Source organism: Mesoplodon mirus (assembly GCF_964341445.2).
Source record: "Mesoplodon mirus genome assembly, chromosome: 12".
Lineage (NCBI taxonomy): Eukaryota > Metazoa > Chordata > Mammalia > Artiodactyla > Ziphiidae > Mesoplodon > Mesoplodon mirus.
In genome coordinates this window covers 98,603,920-98,619,882 of record NC_138988.1, presented here as the reverse complement: position 1 = coordinate 98,619,882, position 15,963 = coordinate 98,603,920, and the positions used below count along the sequence as shown (strand labels likewise).

At 43.6% G+C, this 15,963-nt stretch overlaps 1 protein-coding gene across 4 annotated transcripts in view; it reads right to left on the bottom strand.

Annotated features, from left to right (window-relative positions):
* The window catches only part of MAK (male germ cell associated kinase), a 42,903-nt gene that overhangs the window by 5,855 nt on the left and 21,085 nt on the right, over window positions 1–15,963 (bottom strand). For 3 of the 4 annotated variants that reach the window (XM_082639674.1, XM_082639675.1, XM_082639676.1), the window contains 4 exons: window positions 14,153–14,464; window positions 10,283–10,455; window positions 8,140–8,288; window positions 4,093–4,224 (listed from right to left, as the gene is read on the bottom strand). In XM_082639674.1, coding sequence (XP_082495800.1) covers window positions 4,093–4,224; window positions 8,140–8,288; window positions 10,283–10,455; window positions 14,153–14,464 — 766 coding nt within the window. Of the gene's footprint in view, window positions 1–2,331; window positions 2,407–4,092; window positions 4,225–8,139; window positions 8,289–10,282; window positions 10,456–14,152; window positions 14,465–15,963 lie in introns of all 4 variants that reach the window. The other variant, XM_082639673.1, reaches the window with a different exon arrangement.

Below are 15,963 nucleotides of genomic sequence, written 5' to 3'. Positions count from 1 at the left end.
ATGTACCCAGGTTTTTATGACTCCACTTCTTAACCTGAAAGTATATTTCCTGCCAGGAAGCCCCCATCCCTGTGGTGCTCTCTGAGCACTTCTTCATCTTGTAAAATCACCCTGATAAGTGCACCTATTCTCATAGGGGCTGTTGTAGGGATTGAATGAGATGAATGCAAAGCACTTAGCATAGGCTCTGCTGTCCAACACGTGTCAGCTGTCACCATCCTCATCACTATTAGTGAATGATCAATCTGGGGGGAAATGTAAAGGCAGGAGACCGGTCAGGAGGGCACTGCTGTAGCTGAAATGAGAGAGAAAGTAAGAGAGTCTGAACCTAGACGGTCATGGAGGGATGGAGGAGGGAACCAGCAGGTGTATAGGGTGGGAGGGGTGGGAAAGAGAGTAACATAAACCCCTAAGTCTGCAGTGTAGGTGACTGAGAACACGATACAGGGGAAGAATCAAGTGTGGGTAAAGACCTGGTGCCCATGGGAGATTGAAGTCACAGAGGTCCAGCAGGCCTGGAGATCTGGAATGATCGGGGCATGGCAGTGATGGCGCCATGGGCTTGGAGGAGCCAGCTCAGAGGGACTGTGGGATGTGCAAAGACCCAGAATAGAACAGAACCCAGGGAACAGAACACTAAGGGGGAGAAAAGAAAAGGACCCTGCTGGGGAGAGAGTGGAGAGGTAGACGGTAGGAATAGGGTCTGGAAGCTCCAGAGAAGACAGCGTGCGACAAGGAAGGAGTAGCAAATCAGGCAGAGGTCTGGTGGGGTTGGCACCGCCCTGGGATTTGGCCGCTAGCAGGACAGGCCGCGGCAGGAGCTGTTTCAGCGGCCCGAGGCAAGCTGAGGACAGACTGCAGTGAGCTGAGAGGTAAAGTGGAAATCAGAGGAAAAATGAATGTAACTTCTCTTTTAAGGAGCCTGGCTACACCAGAAAAGGGACAGGTTTGTCAGTGAGAAGGTGAATCAGGGTTCTGACCGCCTTGGTGGTTTCAAAGAACCGTTCATCTGGCGGCTATGACTGAAGCTTATTTTCACATGGTGTCATTTGACCACAAGGCTGGGCTCTGCCTTCCTGTGTCCCTGATGTCTGTCCGGTGCTGTGCACAGCAGGCGCTCAATAAGTGTTTGCTCCTGGACCAACAAATGTCAAATGGCAATGTTATTTCTCAGACCCTAAAGGATGTTACACAGTAAACACGTTATCAGTTTGTACGATTTTTAACACTGCTGAATTTTGCATAGGCATTGCTGCCTCATTTGTCCTTTCTTTTCGCCTTGAGGTACTCGTTCTAATTCATGAATCAGCCCTTTACTTCAAAAGACTTTTTGAAAGGGAAGTTCAAGGCAGTAATCCCATTCAGTAGCAGCCTGAGAACATATCTCCTGGGACATCCATGGCGATCCAGTGGTTAAGACTCTGCACTTCCAATGCAGGCGGTGCGGGTTCGATCCCTGGTCAGGGAACTAAGATCCCACGTGCCACGTGGCATGGCCAGAATAAAAAAAGATCTCTCCCACCCTCATCCCCATCATCAGAGCAAACACTTATTAAATGCTTATCGTGTGACAAGAATCCTAGGGATGGTCATATAATAATGCCTCGGTCAGTATTATTTCCTCTGTCTTACAGGCGGGGAAACTGACTTAGAGGACCCAAGTAACTTGCCCAAGGTCACAAGGCTAGTGAGTGACTGAACAGGGACACATCAGGCTCTAAAACCCATGCACTGATCAGTTACAGGATGCTTCTTCCTATTGGAGGAAGAAGTTGCTAAGGGAAAATGCATAGAAAATTGTCTTCTTAAATTATTTTGGCTTTTCATTTGAAGTACCTTGTGAGCTGCAAGTTTTTAGGTTGGAGCCAATAGTTAGCACTGTTTAAACCACTGACAGCAAAATTCTAGGAAATCCATCATCTCTATGAACTTGGTTAACTTTTTCTTTTAAATGATGGTTCATGCTCAGAAATGAGTCTCAGAACTTAAAAAAAATTTTTCCAGGAATATTGGTTATAAAATTAGAAAATATTCTTTTAATTATTTTTAGTAGATTTGCTTGATTTCTTTAACTTGCCATAATTAATTTAAGAAGACAAGCATAGAGCTTTTTGAGAGCTAATTACTCTTAGAATTCCAACTACGAAAGAAAGAGGTTCTTGATGGTGTGGATGCTTCTGTCTGTCCCAGTCCTGATCTGACCCCTAAAAGCAGGTGACCTTGGCCTTCGTAGTGGCCTTTTATGACAAGATTTGGGGTAGATGTTGAGAAGAAAATTGGACAGGAGATTCAAAGAACAAATTGTACTCATCTACAAGGCCCAGAAATTACCTTGTGAGTCCTGTAATTTTTCAGGAAAACTTTCATTGCATGATAGTTTTTCAATTGGTTTAATTATGCTTTCTTCTAAAGAGAAGGCAGATGGAAGGAAGGAATGAACAATAAGGAGAATGTTAGGAAAAGCAGAGAAATATAGGAAAAGCAGAGAAAAAATGGATTCCATGATTAATGAAAAGATGCAGAAAGCAACCGTAAAATGTTTCTCCGAGAAAATGTTCTCAGTGCTGTCTCAGCTTTCATTTGATGTCAGTCGTATATTTCCCTGAGACTCAAAGTTGTGCAGCTGTCATTTCACCTGATTGTATTTAACCACTTGGTTCAGTGAATATTATTTTTAAATAACAGAAAAAATTAGCAAATTGCAGTGCCCACAGCACTATTAAATGGATAAAATACCCAGAGCATTTGATGTCACATCAGAACACCTCAGGAGACGCCTCAATTGCTACACAGTGACCCTCAAACTCTTTTGATCCAATACCACCTACATATTTTTTAAGAAAGAACGCTCTACCTCTTCAGACACTTTAAGCTGATATCTAAAATGTTTCCTCATAAGTTTTACAGTTCCAAAGGATTTAACTTCTGGCATACTGTAATTATAGACATTTAAAAATAAAACTATTACATGTCTTTTAAATATAATCAGTGGAATCTAAATACCATAGTGATTTTATGCTCACCAGTACTGACTTAAGAAATACATGACCACATGGGACTTGCCTGGTGGTCCAGTGGTTAAGACTCTGCCCTCCTACTGCAGGGGGCACCGTTCGATTCCCGGTCCGGGAACTAAGATTGCACATGCCACGTGGTAAGGCCAAAAAAAAAAAAAAAAGAAATACATGACCACAGTCCTTTTTAACAGGTAGAAATTTCACATGAATCCCTTTTCTCTCTAAAATTTTATTTTCATTCATATGTCAACTCCCAAATTTTATCTGAATATAATTTTAAAGTCTTTAAATGAACCAGTCAAAAAATGTGTATAGGTTGAAACCTTTAAAAAAATTTCTTGTAACCAACCATAAGTATATTAAAGTACTTTTCTCTGGATTAAGTTAATTATAGTTAGAATGATTCGTTGTATATAATTTATCAAAAAAGATGAATATTATAGAATTTGATTATTAAAAGTGAAAAGTCAGATTTTTCTTGGAAATTCATCTCTTAATGAGAAAGATGGGACCTTTTTCAAGTGGTTCATGTATCCATCAATAAATATTACTTATTGCTAAAATCAGACAGGATTCAGCTTCATTTTTTTTTTTTTAAAGATGGGAAGCAAGGAGAAATCTTGTAAATGCATAGTTGGAAATGAAAGGTGTTTTGTTACAGCTTTGTTACTATAGTCTTTGAACACTATTCAGAGTTGCAGATCACATATCACATAGTGATCTCATAAAAAATGATTTCAAAAAATTTTTCATTTTATATTGGAGTACAGTTGATTTACAGTGTTGTTATTTTCACAAATGATTTTTAATTATCTATTAGCTATAACTCAATTAGGTTCTCCTTCAATTTTTTAAAAGCTAAGAACTGGAAACCACTTGACTTAAAAAGGATTTATTTGTTCCCCAGTCATCAGAGTTACTCACTTTCTCAATACTGACACCAATATATCAAACTAGCCCTTTGACTGGCACCCCACATATTTTTACACTTTGGGGAAAAAGGAAACATTTAAAAGTAAAAATTCGCAGAAGGAAAACAGTGTAAGTTCATACTTTAAATGTAGTCTTGTTTTACCTGCATTACTCCTTTTGAAAGCAAGTTCTGCCCCCGTGGGTCCCAACGACTTAGGAAGTAACTGGCTATTCCAGGTATATGGGTTCGTATCCTTTCCACTGGCTATCAAGGACACGTTCTTGGGGTTTACACCTTAGAAGAACAAAAGTCATTTCAAAGGTTGGAGTGTGATCATAAACTTGAAGGAAAAATATACATTCAAACTAAGACTAGAAAGAATGTGAGGGAATGGAAATAAATTTTGGCTACAGTGTAGCAAATACTTGCTTTTTTTGATGGACCCTCACATGATCATCAGCCCTAAATACAATAACCCGGAATCCTCATGGTGCCTTTTAGAAACGTTAAGTTATTTTCTGTAATACAAGTAATGATAAACATTGGACATTTCTTGCTAAATGTCTCTTAAAATTTGAGGTGGCACAAAAATTTTCTTCCAAAAGATATTTCCATGTCATACACTTATTTTGAGTGTATGCTCTGTGCCAGACCCATGAAGAACACTTGGGGTAGCTGGGGAAAACAGACACGCGGCCAAGAACCCAGGGGAACTGAAAAGTTCGGAAGTACATGTAAAGATCCATCCGTGAAGCTTATTTGCATATCGGATATAGTAAAATATAAATAGCTAATTGTTTATGATTTTCTGAAATCTGTGAAATGTGGACTCGGCCTTGGACTTTGGTCCCAGTGGTCAAAGGGTGTTGTTTTAACCTAGTTTTAAGAGATTTGAGAACTTCCTGAACTTGCTTTCTTTTGACTGATAATTAAATTGGGTTCAGCTTAGCAGCCGCCAGAGACATCACACTGTCTAAGCCTCCGGGTCATACGTGTAGAGTTCTCTTTAGTGTAGAAAACATCCTTACCGAGGACTACTATTAATGTAGAGCGAGGGTCAGTCCCTGTTTCGGGGGAGCTTTGACTTTTCCCAAAGTGAACTCCTTGGCAAGGTTTCACATTTATGAGACATATAATAATATTCATTGTTTTAAAGCCAGAAACAAGCCTGGTTGTTCCAAACCAAGCCACAAGGTTACCTGTCATCAGTTCTCTAAGGAAACACTCCATCAGGTAGATCATTTCCCTTTATTATAGGATATTGCTCTTTATGGATTTTGGTTTCTAATAAAATACCTACAAATAGAACTATAATAGGCAATTCCCTGACAATAAAGAAGATGCACTAGGTAGCAATTACTCAGGTTAAAAACATCTACACACACACACACACACACACACACACACACACACACACACACACACACACACACACACGATATTTACCCCCAAAGAAGGTGCAAGGTCAGGGGAGAAAACTACAAATCTCTTCGGGTGAATTTTTTTTTTTTTTGCGGTACGCGGGCCTCTCACTGTTGCGGCCTCTCCCATTGCAGAGCCCAGGCTCCGGACGCGCAGGCTCAGCGGCCATGGCTCACGGGCCCAGCCGCTCCGCGGCATGTGGGATCCTCCTGGACCGGGGCACGAACCCGTGTCCCCTGCATCGGCAGGCGGACTCTCAACCACTGCGCCACCAGGGAAGCCCTAGGTGAATATTTTTTATAAATACAGTTCAACAAAGAATGGGCCCTGAATACTTAAATTATTTTAATACGATTAGCCTTGTGATATCCCTAGTCCTTTTTTTTTCAGTGAATACATACTACACTATTGAAAATAATTGCTTTAACTCTTTGTTAAAAGATTGCAATTTTCTTGGAAATAGACAAAATCTGGAATTTTAAAACATGTATTAGTTTACAAGCTTTTCTGGGGTACCTTCTATAACCAAACACCGTTAAAGAGAAGCAAAAATTAATATACTATCATCCCGTCCCCTCAAAGGATATTAAAAAAGTCAGTCAGCAAATATTTACTGAGCACCTACCACGTGCCAGGCAGTGTGTGTGGCACTGGAGAAAAAGTGGTGAACAAAGTAGACCAGTTTCTGCCCTTGTGGCTCTTATAATCTACTCTAGTGAGAAGGGAGACATGAACAGTTATAGATAATTAGGTGAGTAATTAGCAGTGTGCAAATTATGCAGAAGAATCTGGTGCCGAGGCTGCAAAAAACAGAAGCCACAAAGCCAGTCTTCTATAAAGGAAATTTTAAGCTGGAATGTGAATCACGATAAGGACTTGGTAGGAGTTGGGGAGGTGTGTTCCTGGGAGAGGCGTCAGTGTGGGCAGTGGACCTGGGAAGGGGAACAACTCGAGTCCTCAGCAAGGATGGAGCAGGGGCAGGGCGTGGCCCAGAGTGAGGCTGGAGAGGGGAGCAGGCAGCGGATCATAGGGGAGTTCGTGGGTCTCGCTAAGAAACTTAAAATGCAGTAGGAGAGGCACATATACAAATGACACAGGACGTTGGATACACTGTGTGGAAGGAAGGACCGTAGTGATAATGGGACTCGAGAAGGATCCACAGAACAGGGTTTCAAAAGTGCTGGGACCGGGAGTGAGAGCAGAGGGCACCGCCGAGGTCGTTAGCACCTCCACTGTCTATTTGTAACAACTACCTTGTGATAATTAAGTACCCAAGGCTTACGGGGCGAGCTGATGGATGACTGCAGTCCCATCGTTAAGTAACAGAAAACAGAATCTCAGAGTCGTGCTCCAGTACACAGCCGGTCAGTAGCAGGTCAATAACTATGACTCTTGCATCCCTCTCCCTGAAGGCCAGTGTCACAGATCTGCCAGTCCTTGTAGTATAATGTCAGGCTGCCCTGAAATTATATGGTACATTTCTAGAGCTTCCATGACCCTAAAAGTTGATGCTTAATAAGACCTTAATACTTGGCTTTATGGTTAAAAAAAAAAAAAAAAGGAAGGCCCCCAAAGATAATACTCTTTGTTATTCCTGAGGATATTCAGTGAATTAACTGCAGACCGTAAATAAATGTCAAGGATCACTTCTCCTTTGCATTTCTGTCCTCTGCAGTTGCTGGATCACGATAGGTGCTCAGTAAATGTTTGTCCAAGTGACTGAACTGAGCTCAGTTCTAGTTACAGATCTCACCCAGCTCTAGAGGGGCCATCTTTGAGACCAAACATGCCAAAATAGGGTACAGTCAGGCTCAGGTTTAGATTTCAAACAGTTCTAATTTTGAGTCTGTTTCTTAGGCTTCAATTACAGCCATGCTTCTGACCCAGCGTAATTAGTAGAATTTGTTAGATCTTTCTGGTGAAAAAGGAAATGATCAGATGGGTCTCAGATACCCTGAAATACGTTTCTGAAAACTGCATGAGGGGAGCAAACAGAGCTGGGAAAACAGGTGTCTGCCAAAAATTTTACAATACCCCTTCCACCACCAGAGGGCGCACTTCTACAGCGAAGATGAAGCACTGATTTTATTTCAGTGAAATGGATTCAATTTTCTTTCTTTTTTAAACAGGGAAAAGTGTCCCCCATGAATCTGTGTTCTGGAAACTTTATTACACCCCTGCTTTTGCAGTCATATCAGAACTTCCTCACGGTTTCAGCACCGAAACTTACTAAACTGCTGTCTTTGCACCTTTCAAAAGTGCACCCTCTTTTCCGGTCTTAATTCCCACTCCTCTCACCGTCCTAAGGAACAAGTCATCACCCTCTCTATCCAGACGTGTGCAGTGGCCTCCTGACCAGTCTCCTTGGGCCCCTCGACCAGTCCCCTACCCTTTTTGAGCCCCTAGCGTGGTCTACCTAGCAGCCAGAATGATCTTTTAAAAACACAAATCATATCATTTAGGAAACAGTATAAAATTCTACCTCTTATAAGAACTGGTAATAGGAGTACAGAATTGTTTGAATACAGTTTACAGAAGGCATAGCTTTGGTGGGGGAGGGTGGTATTTTCTGAAGCATACTCGTCATCTTGATTGGTGGCTGCCAGGCATTTCCTGAGCAGACTTCACAGGCAGGAGGTCCAGAAAAGTCCCCGGTGACAGGCTGAGCCCGCAAAGAGCACTGTGATTGTATTTCACTGGTGCCCTTTCTTCAGAGATTCAAAGACCCTGGAGCATGACCTATTAACTATTCTAGTTACCAGGAAACATTTTATTTTTTCTGCTTACCTGGAAGGTATCTTGATTGTTTCAAATAGTACTGTTTAGCTGTTGAAGCAGTTGACAGTTCAGGATCAGATTTTAGGGAAATAGCAGCAGGTAAGTTCTTGTTTTCCCCTGTTGAGTGGTTGGGGCCTGCAGGTACTGACTCTGGAAGCCTTGAAAGTCAACATAAAGTAGCATCACTGGGTGAAGAACGGGAAGATGACGGCGGCTATGCTCTCGCCCACCCTCCGCCCGTCTTTTCAAGCCAGTCAGTGGTTTCCATCAGAGACCTTCTGCCGATAGGAGCACTAAATGACAGCCCCTCTCCCTGAGTAGATATCGGGCAGTGCATAGAATCATTCCTAATACTGGACAGTATGAGGCAGAAAGCTTTGTAACTAAGCAGCAAACTGCCTGTGTGCAGTATGTTTCCATTTTTCCTGCGACAGCTGCAGCTGTGGATTTGTGATGTGGGAAGATGGCGAGTTGGAAGGGAAGAGAATCACAGCCATCTCCAGCTGGCTACTCCAGCAGTGTGTAACCACTAAGGTTAGAACACGGTTTAGGCTGGGCTAAGAGAACTGAAGTGGGGAAGTGTTAGGAAAGTCCCCAAACAGAATTTCCAAAGAGCCTAACGACATACAGAGACATCATGCATTTGTTGAGATGTGCCTGTTCCCCAGAAGGCAGAATCGACTTGGGCGGTGGCGAGCGCCTGGCTGGGTGCCTGGCGGGTGCCTCTGTCCCCCAGTGCCCGGCCTCCTACGGCCCCAGTTCTGTGTAGGAACGGAGGTCTTCCGGCATCCAGGCTTAGCTCTGTCTAGTTCCCGAGGCCATCTGTCCGAGCAGCAGCCTTCGCTGCCAGAGGATGGGGCTGCGATTGGTTTTGCTGCCTGTCGCTCTGTGTGCAGCCCTGCACTACGACCTTCTCTCCCACCTGTGACCAGGCCTCTTCCTGTGCTGAGGCCTGGCCACCCTGGCCAGCTCTCGTCACCTGTCTGACCCCAGGCCTCCGCGGTTCCCCCCCCCGGGAAAGTCCTGCTCACCACGTCGACCGCCTCAGGGATGGACACTGATGTGATTGGCCCTTTGAACTGCTGGCCACCACTTTGGGGTGGCCCTGGACACAGGGAGCCCCCTTCATTAGAAACAGCCCTACTCATTTCCGGCCACTGTGTTTACACCCTGCTTTCCAACACAGGCTAAAATACCCTGTTTCTAAATGCCGGGTTTTCCCCTTAAGAGAAATACAGGACCAGGAAGGGTGAACAGCCAGTCTTCTGATCTGTCCCTTTGGTTAGCACCTCAGCGCTTGTTACACTCTCGTGCTCGGCAAGATTGGAAGTGGCTGAGAGGTGTGACTTTGTGACTTAAAAGTGGAAGGGGGATTCAGCAGGTTTATTCTGTTTATTCTCAAGTTTGTGGATTTTAGGGAGGAGTACCTGTGGAACTTGGGGATCTGGAAATTGACTGGCTGAGAATTATCTCCCCATGGGAAGTCTTCATCTACCTTCAGAGGTATGTGTACTCCAAAGTGCAGACTTCTGCACCGTGCAGCGCCAACCAGCTGTGAGAGAAATTTCCCTGACTCATGCGCCGTCTTTTCTCCCTATTCCTCTTCTGTTCAAAAGCGGGGCAGGGACAAGGAAAATATTCTCCCAAAATATTCACCAAAATTTCACCCATCTTCACCTCCAAGTTGAATAATGCGCTAATGATGATGCCAACTGAAAAGGGATTGCTAGAGATACCAGACTTCCAGGAAAAGTTCAGAAAATGATCAAAAAAGTTTAGAACAGCAAGCAAATAAATGATTAACTCTGAACGCCACCACCAGAGGAAACCGTTACCTTTGTAGATTGTGCTTTGCTTTTTGAGAAGAGGCACGTGGATTTCAAATGGGAATTATGGGGATCATAATTTAACAGGGGGCACGAGAAACTGAACTAGAACTGCCTCCACACACGCCCAGCCACTGGTGCTGAGCGCCGTCACTGTGAGGGAGTCAGGAGTCTTGCTTTTTCAGAGGTGAGCACAGAGGTCTGGATTTGATGGAGAAACGACGTTAAGCTACTTCTTGTCTTTTAATACGTACACTCATTTATACTTAATGAGTAAAGTTGATGCCGGGTGAAAACATATTTTCCCGAGAAATGTGAAATCTTACCGAAATGGAGAATCTGTTTTCCTCGTTTCTTTGAAAACACTCATGCTTGGCTTCTTGGAATGGGAGACCCCGAAGTCACAGTCCTCAAACTCTTCCCAACCGTCTTCAGCCTTGAACACAGCCTGACCCCAACGCCTCCTGGCACCTTTATGGCTCAGAGTGCCATTTGGCTTCTGTGGTGGGAAACCAGTATCGTCATCTTTAATCGGGTTCCGAATGCCTTTTATGTGCAAGCTATTATATATGATGCTGAGTCCCCATCCTCAGGGAGCTTTCCATACAGTTAAGGAGATAACATATATACGTATTTAAAAGTATTAAAAAAATAGGTAGCACATGCTAAAAATATGATAGGAAATTGAGAGAGGACAGATCTCTGTGAACTTGGGTTGGGGAAGTCTTGAATACGTAGGATCAGAATGGACTCTTCGTTGATGTGTAATCTGGAAAACTGCCACATGTGGCTGTGTCTCTTTGGGCAAATGACTTAACTTTTCAAAGCCTTAGCTTCCTTCTCCTTAAATGGCGACATACAGTATTTATCTAACTTAGTGTTTTCGGATTTGATAGTAAAATACATCGAAAGTTTTTAGGTTAGGGCCTGGCACATAAGCATTACTGTAGGTTAGGTATTGTTGTGGTTGTTATTCTAGAGTTTGGAAGAGGAGATGCATAGAGGACGGCTTTTTAATAGGAACGTGCCAGAGTGTGTTCCAGGGGGAAAGGGCAGACTGCGTTTACTGAACCAGATGGTTCGTGCTGGATGGAGGATAGGGTTGTAAAGACAGGCCGATGCTATATGATGAAGGGCTTTCATTGTATGCCTGGGACATTGCAGCTGTCCTATGGGCAGTGGAGAGCACTGGATGTTTTTGAGATTAAAAAGTGATGTGATAAAGGCAGCATTCGAGAAAGGTCAGGCTCCTCTGATAGGAGGCCTTTGCAGTTACAGTGGCATGCCGTAACAAGAGCCATGGGTTCATGGTGGTTGGAAAGCTCAGGAAAGAATACATTTGCTGTTAACAAGAAATAAAAGGTCTGGACTTTTTTCTGTCTCTCCGAACAGAGGTCAAGGAGAGTGTAGCAGACACTGCTTCCTCACTAAGATTTTGTTCAGGGCAGCAATATGCCCACGTAAAAGATCTGAAATGCCAGCTTCCCTTGCATCTCTGTGTAGCCATGGGACATGACCTAGCCGGTGAGTTGTAAGTGCAGGTCTGTTTGGAGGGGCTTCCACGAGAAACAGTTTAGGCTCTGCCGGCCTGTGCCAGTGTCTTCCACTCTTCCCCCTTCTGGAAGGCAGATGCAACCCCAAAGGAGCAGCAGCCAGCTGTGGCCACAGGACCGAGAGTCACCTGCTGAGGAGGGCGGTAGAGCAGGAAGACAGAGCAGTCTGGTTCCTTTTATGAGCTGCACCAGCCCTGGCTTACCCACCACCCGCCTTCTCGCCATGAGAGAAAAACAACCCCTCGTGGTTTAAGCCACAGTGGTCAGGTTCTGTCATAAGTCACTGAATGTAATCCTATTGGACACAGAGAAGGAAAGGCAGGGATGGCTTTAAAAATGTGAGCCTGACTGTCTCAGAATGGTAGCTCTGTTAACAAAAATAAGGACTGAGGAAGAAGACCTGGTCTGGGGCAGACCATGGGGTGGTTTGGGGGCATATAAACTGAAAAATCCAAAAGGCAATGGAAAATTGGGAAATTTGGAAGCAAGGTCAGCAAATACAGCTGTGTATGAAGTAAGAAGATGCATAAAGAATGGATATGCCATTGCTTGAAGCTGATGGTGCCACAGTGATGGATGATGAACAAAAAGTGGTATTTGCCAACTTCTCTTATACTCTTGTTTCTTGGTCAGAGAGAATGAGCTCCAGACTAAGGAGAATAAGAAGATCTAAAGCCCCAGGTGAGTAGAGTTAATCAAAAGTTATACTTGGCTGAGTCTGAGACTCTTATTATTTCAGCTGAAGTGTATGTTAGGGTCCTGCTGAACAATGCCAGTAACATCAAGTCATCTCATGTCTAAGAAGATTGGAAAGGGATAAATATTAATAATTTTTATAAAGTAGAAGGTGGATTTTTGCAAACTCCACATTAATAAGTTTGGTACCAGATGAGGGCAAAGATTCTAACATCAGTTATTAAAGAGAAAGTTTTTGAGCACTAAGGAAAAAAGGTGGTAGATCACACAGGCCACCATTTTTCATAAAAAGCAGACAGCGAATGCATGTAGTCTATATGGCCTTCAGCAAAGGAGGTGACGGGGTCTTCTTTCATGCTATCAAAGAAATGAAGTAATGAAAGGACAACAAAGGAGCATCAGTACTGTCATGGGCTGAATGTTTATGTCCCACCAAAATTTATACCCCAACTCCAATGGGTTGGTATTTGGAGATGGGGCTTTGGGAGGTAACTGGGGATGAGATGAGGTCATGAGGGTGGGGACCCTCATGGTGGGATTAGTGCCCTTAGAAGAAGAGAATCCAGGGAGCTGCTTTCTCTCTCTGCCATGTGGACAAAGCAAGAAGGTGCTTTCTACAAATCAGGAGGAGGGCCCCATCAGGAATCAGGTTGGCTGGCACCTTGATCTTGGACTTCCCAACCTCCAGAAGTGTGAGAAAGTAAATTTTTGTTATTTAAGCCACCCAATCTATGGTATTTTCTTATGGCAGCCTGAGCAGACTGAGACAAGTACATAGTTCAATAATCTGACCAAGAGTACTGATTAATGGATCGGTATCCATCTAGAAGAAGGTTCTAGTGGCTTGCTGTCCCAAGGGTACATTGCTATTCTGTTCATCGTGAAGGTACAGGAGGAAAAAAATGAACAACCATTCCATAGCTGGTGACAAGCTGGGCAGAATGGTTAAACTGAGAAGACAAAATAAGGGTTCAAAAATACTTATTAGAAATGTGAGAGGTAAAGATAAGGTCTTCCAATTTTTTGAATCCTAGAAATCAAATATACAATGAGAGGTATAGAATATGTGATTGAGCAGAAGCACTTGTAAAAAATAGACTCGGGAATTGTAGTTAACAGAATGCTCAATCCCAACTCTGGAACTCATTAGCCATCTAAAAATTTCGGGCTAGTTTATTGGGTACTTTAACTTAGTGAATGCATACGAGAGGGTGGGAGGGTGTTGCATAGTGCATGGCACTTAGTAGCTATTTAGCAATGTTAACTTCCTTTCCTTCCCTCCCAATGTGAGTCAACATTTTATGGGCCTTCCAAGAAAAAAAAAGTAGTCCTCGATGGCACGAGTGAACACAGGGTTCTGGAATGTTGGCGGTGATTCACCCTGTTTTATATTTCCTACCTACTGTCTGCCTCTGGTTCTGGCAGGGGAAGCAGGAGGGTGAGGGGACTCAAAGGCTCCTTCATACACAGGAATCGAGGGTCACTCAGACATCAGTGAATTACATCCCTGTGGAGTACGTGAAGGAACTGAGGGTGTTTCTCTTAGAGAAAGGGGCAGATAATGTAAGGGCGATTTTCAAATATCTGAAAGGCTGCCTTTCTGGAAGAGTGATTAACTTTTATTAAAAGCTACAGAAACCAGATTTTAGCTCAGTATGAGGAAGAACTTTCTAGTAGTCAGAACTGCCCCAAAGATAATGTGGACACCTCAAGACCCTGGAGGTGGTTCAAAAACAGTGTGGACAATTATTCATTCATTCATTCATTCAACAGATATTTGTTGAGAATTTACCATGTGCCAGACACTGTTTTGGGTTCTGGGTCTGTATTGAGAAAGGAAACAGACGGACATCTTTTATATCTTCCCCAACGTTTTTAGAATGCCTAGAAACAAAATCCTAATGGAACCAAACCATCACATCTAAAGTGTCATTATGGGCTACTTACGGTTGGCACGTTTCTGACGATACTTGGAAATAGTGTTGGCGGGTGTTTCTGTTGATTCTTCTGCTTGGGCGCTTGCTGGACACCCGTGTTCTGTGGTGGCTGGATGGACTGCAGTGGCTGGTGGCTGTTTTTCGGCTGGGGCTGTCCGGCAGTCTGGTCACTTATGTCTGGCAGAGGCTTAGGTTCTAGATCAACTACAGGTGGCTTGGACTCTAGTGGTTGCACATGCTTATTTAAAGGCTGTTTCGATTCCAGATGATGTGAGGAAGGGCCTAATACTTGACCAACTTGAAAATATGGGTGTTTCAATGCCTAAAGAAGCATGGAAATAACAAATGGAAAACGGTTTCACCTAACTTTATTGCATATAAACTCTTGTCCAGTGCTGGGCTAGGCATATATCACTAGTCTACGTAAGCTTCAGAGATTTAGAAAGCATCCAGTTTTCCCCTTATGTGATGACTTTAAAAAGATACCCAGAAAAAAAAATGATTTGAGAAGAAAATTTCATTAAAAAAAATGAAAAAGTACATATTAGTAGAAAGAATGTATAACGCACTTGTAATTTTAACATCCAGTCAAGGCAACTGTTCTTTTAAAGACTGTATAAAAAACAAAGTCTAGCTTATAAGCAGTGGCTGAATTTGATGTGATTAACTCAAACTAAAACACTAGATACTGATAATGTTTTAGACTCCATAAAGGCATTAAGAAATGAGTTAAGAAAGCCTTCTGTGTAGTTTATTTTAACTAATTAACATCATGTAAAATTCAGGGTTATTTGTAGCCTAACTATAAGTACATGTCTACTAGCAATAAAAAAAATTCTAAGAAATAGAAATAAGCTTTAACAATATAACAGCAAAGAGAAAGTACTTATGGGAATAAACTATAAAAGTACTAGTAAAAATGGTCACTGAGTTTTCACTAGATCAGTCATCAAATCACTGTTACTGCATGGAAGTGGGGGGTAGGGGACAGAGCTGGTGACCATCTGGGTGACACAGGCTAGAGCAGTGGTTCTCAACTGGTGGTATTTTGCCTCTTCGGAGACGTTTTTTTTATTGTCACAACTCGGTGGCTGGGAGGCTCTCCGGGCATCTAGGCATGCTGTCAGGGATGCTGCTCAGTATCCTACAACGAACAGGACAGACTCCCCACAGCGAAGAATTAGCGGGTCAAAAATGTCAGAAGTCCGGAGGTTGGTGAAAACTGGTCTGGAGAGTGTCTGAAGCTCTCTGTGCAGCTCAGCTGTGGATACAGTTCCCCTTATCAGTACTGCATGTCTGGGTGGGGAGGGAAGTTCCCAGTTCTGCTGTTTTGTGTGTGTGTATCGGGGAAGGGGCTGCTCCCTAAGATAATGAAGCCCTGTTCCCCTGCACCTCCTGCCCTAAGCCAGTACCCGCCTATGTGGAGGCGTAGCCCTGACCCACAGTTAACTTCGCAGGCGTGCAGGGGCAGATTTTAGATGGACAGAGGCAACTCCTGTAACGTAACCTCTCCCTGTCTCCCTGCTTCCATTAAAAAGCAGGGCAGGGCTACCCTAGTGGCGCAGTGGTTGAGAGTCCGCCTGCCGATGCAGGGGACACGGGTTCGTGCCCCGGTCCGGGAAGATCCCACATGCCGTGGAGCGGCTGGGCCCTTGAGCCATGGCTGCTGAGCCTGCGCGTCCGGAGCCTGTGCTCCGCAGCGGGAGAGGCCACAACAGTGAGAGGCCTGCGTACCGCAAAAAAAAAAAAAAAAAAAAAAAAAAAGTAGTGAACAAGGAAGAGGTGAAGGGCTGGGAGGCGTACATTTTGGCAGAGGTAGAA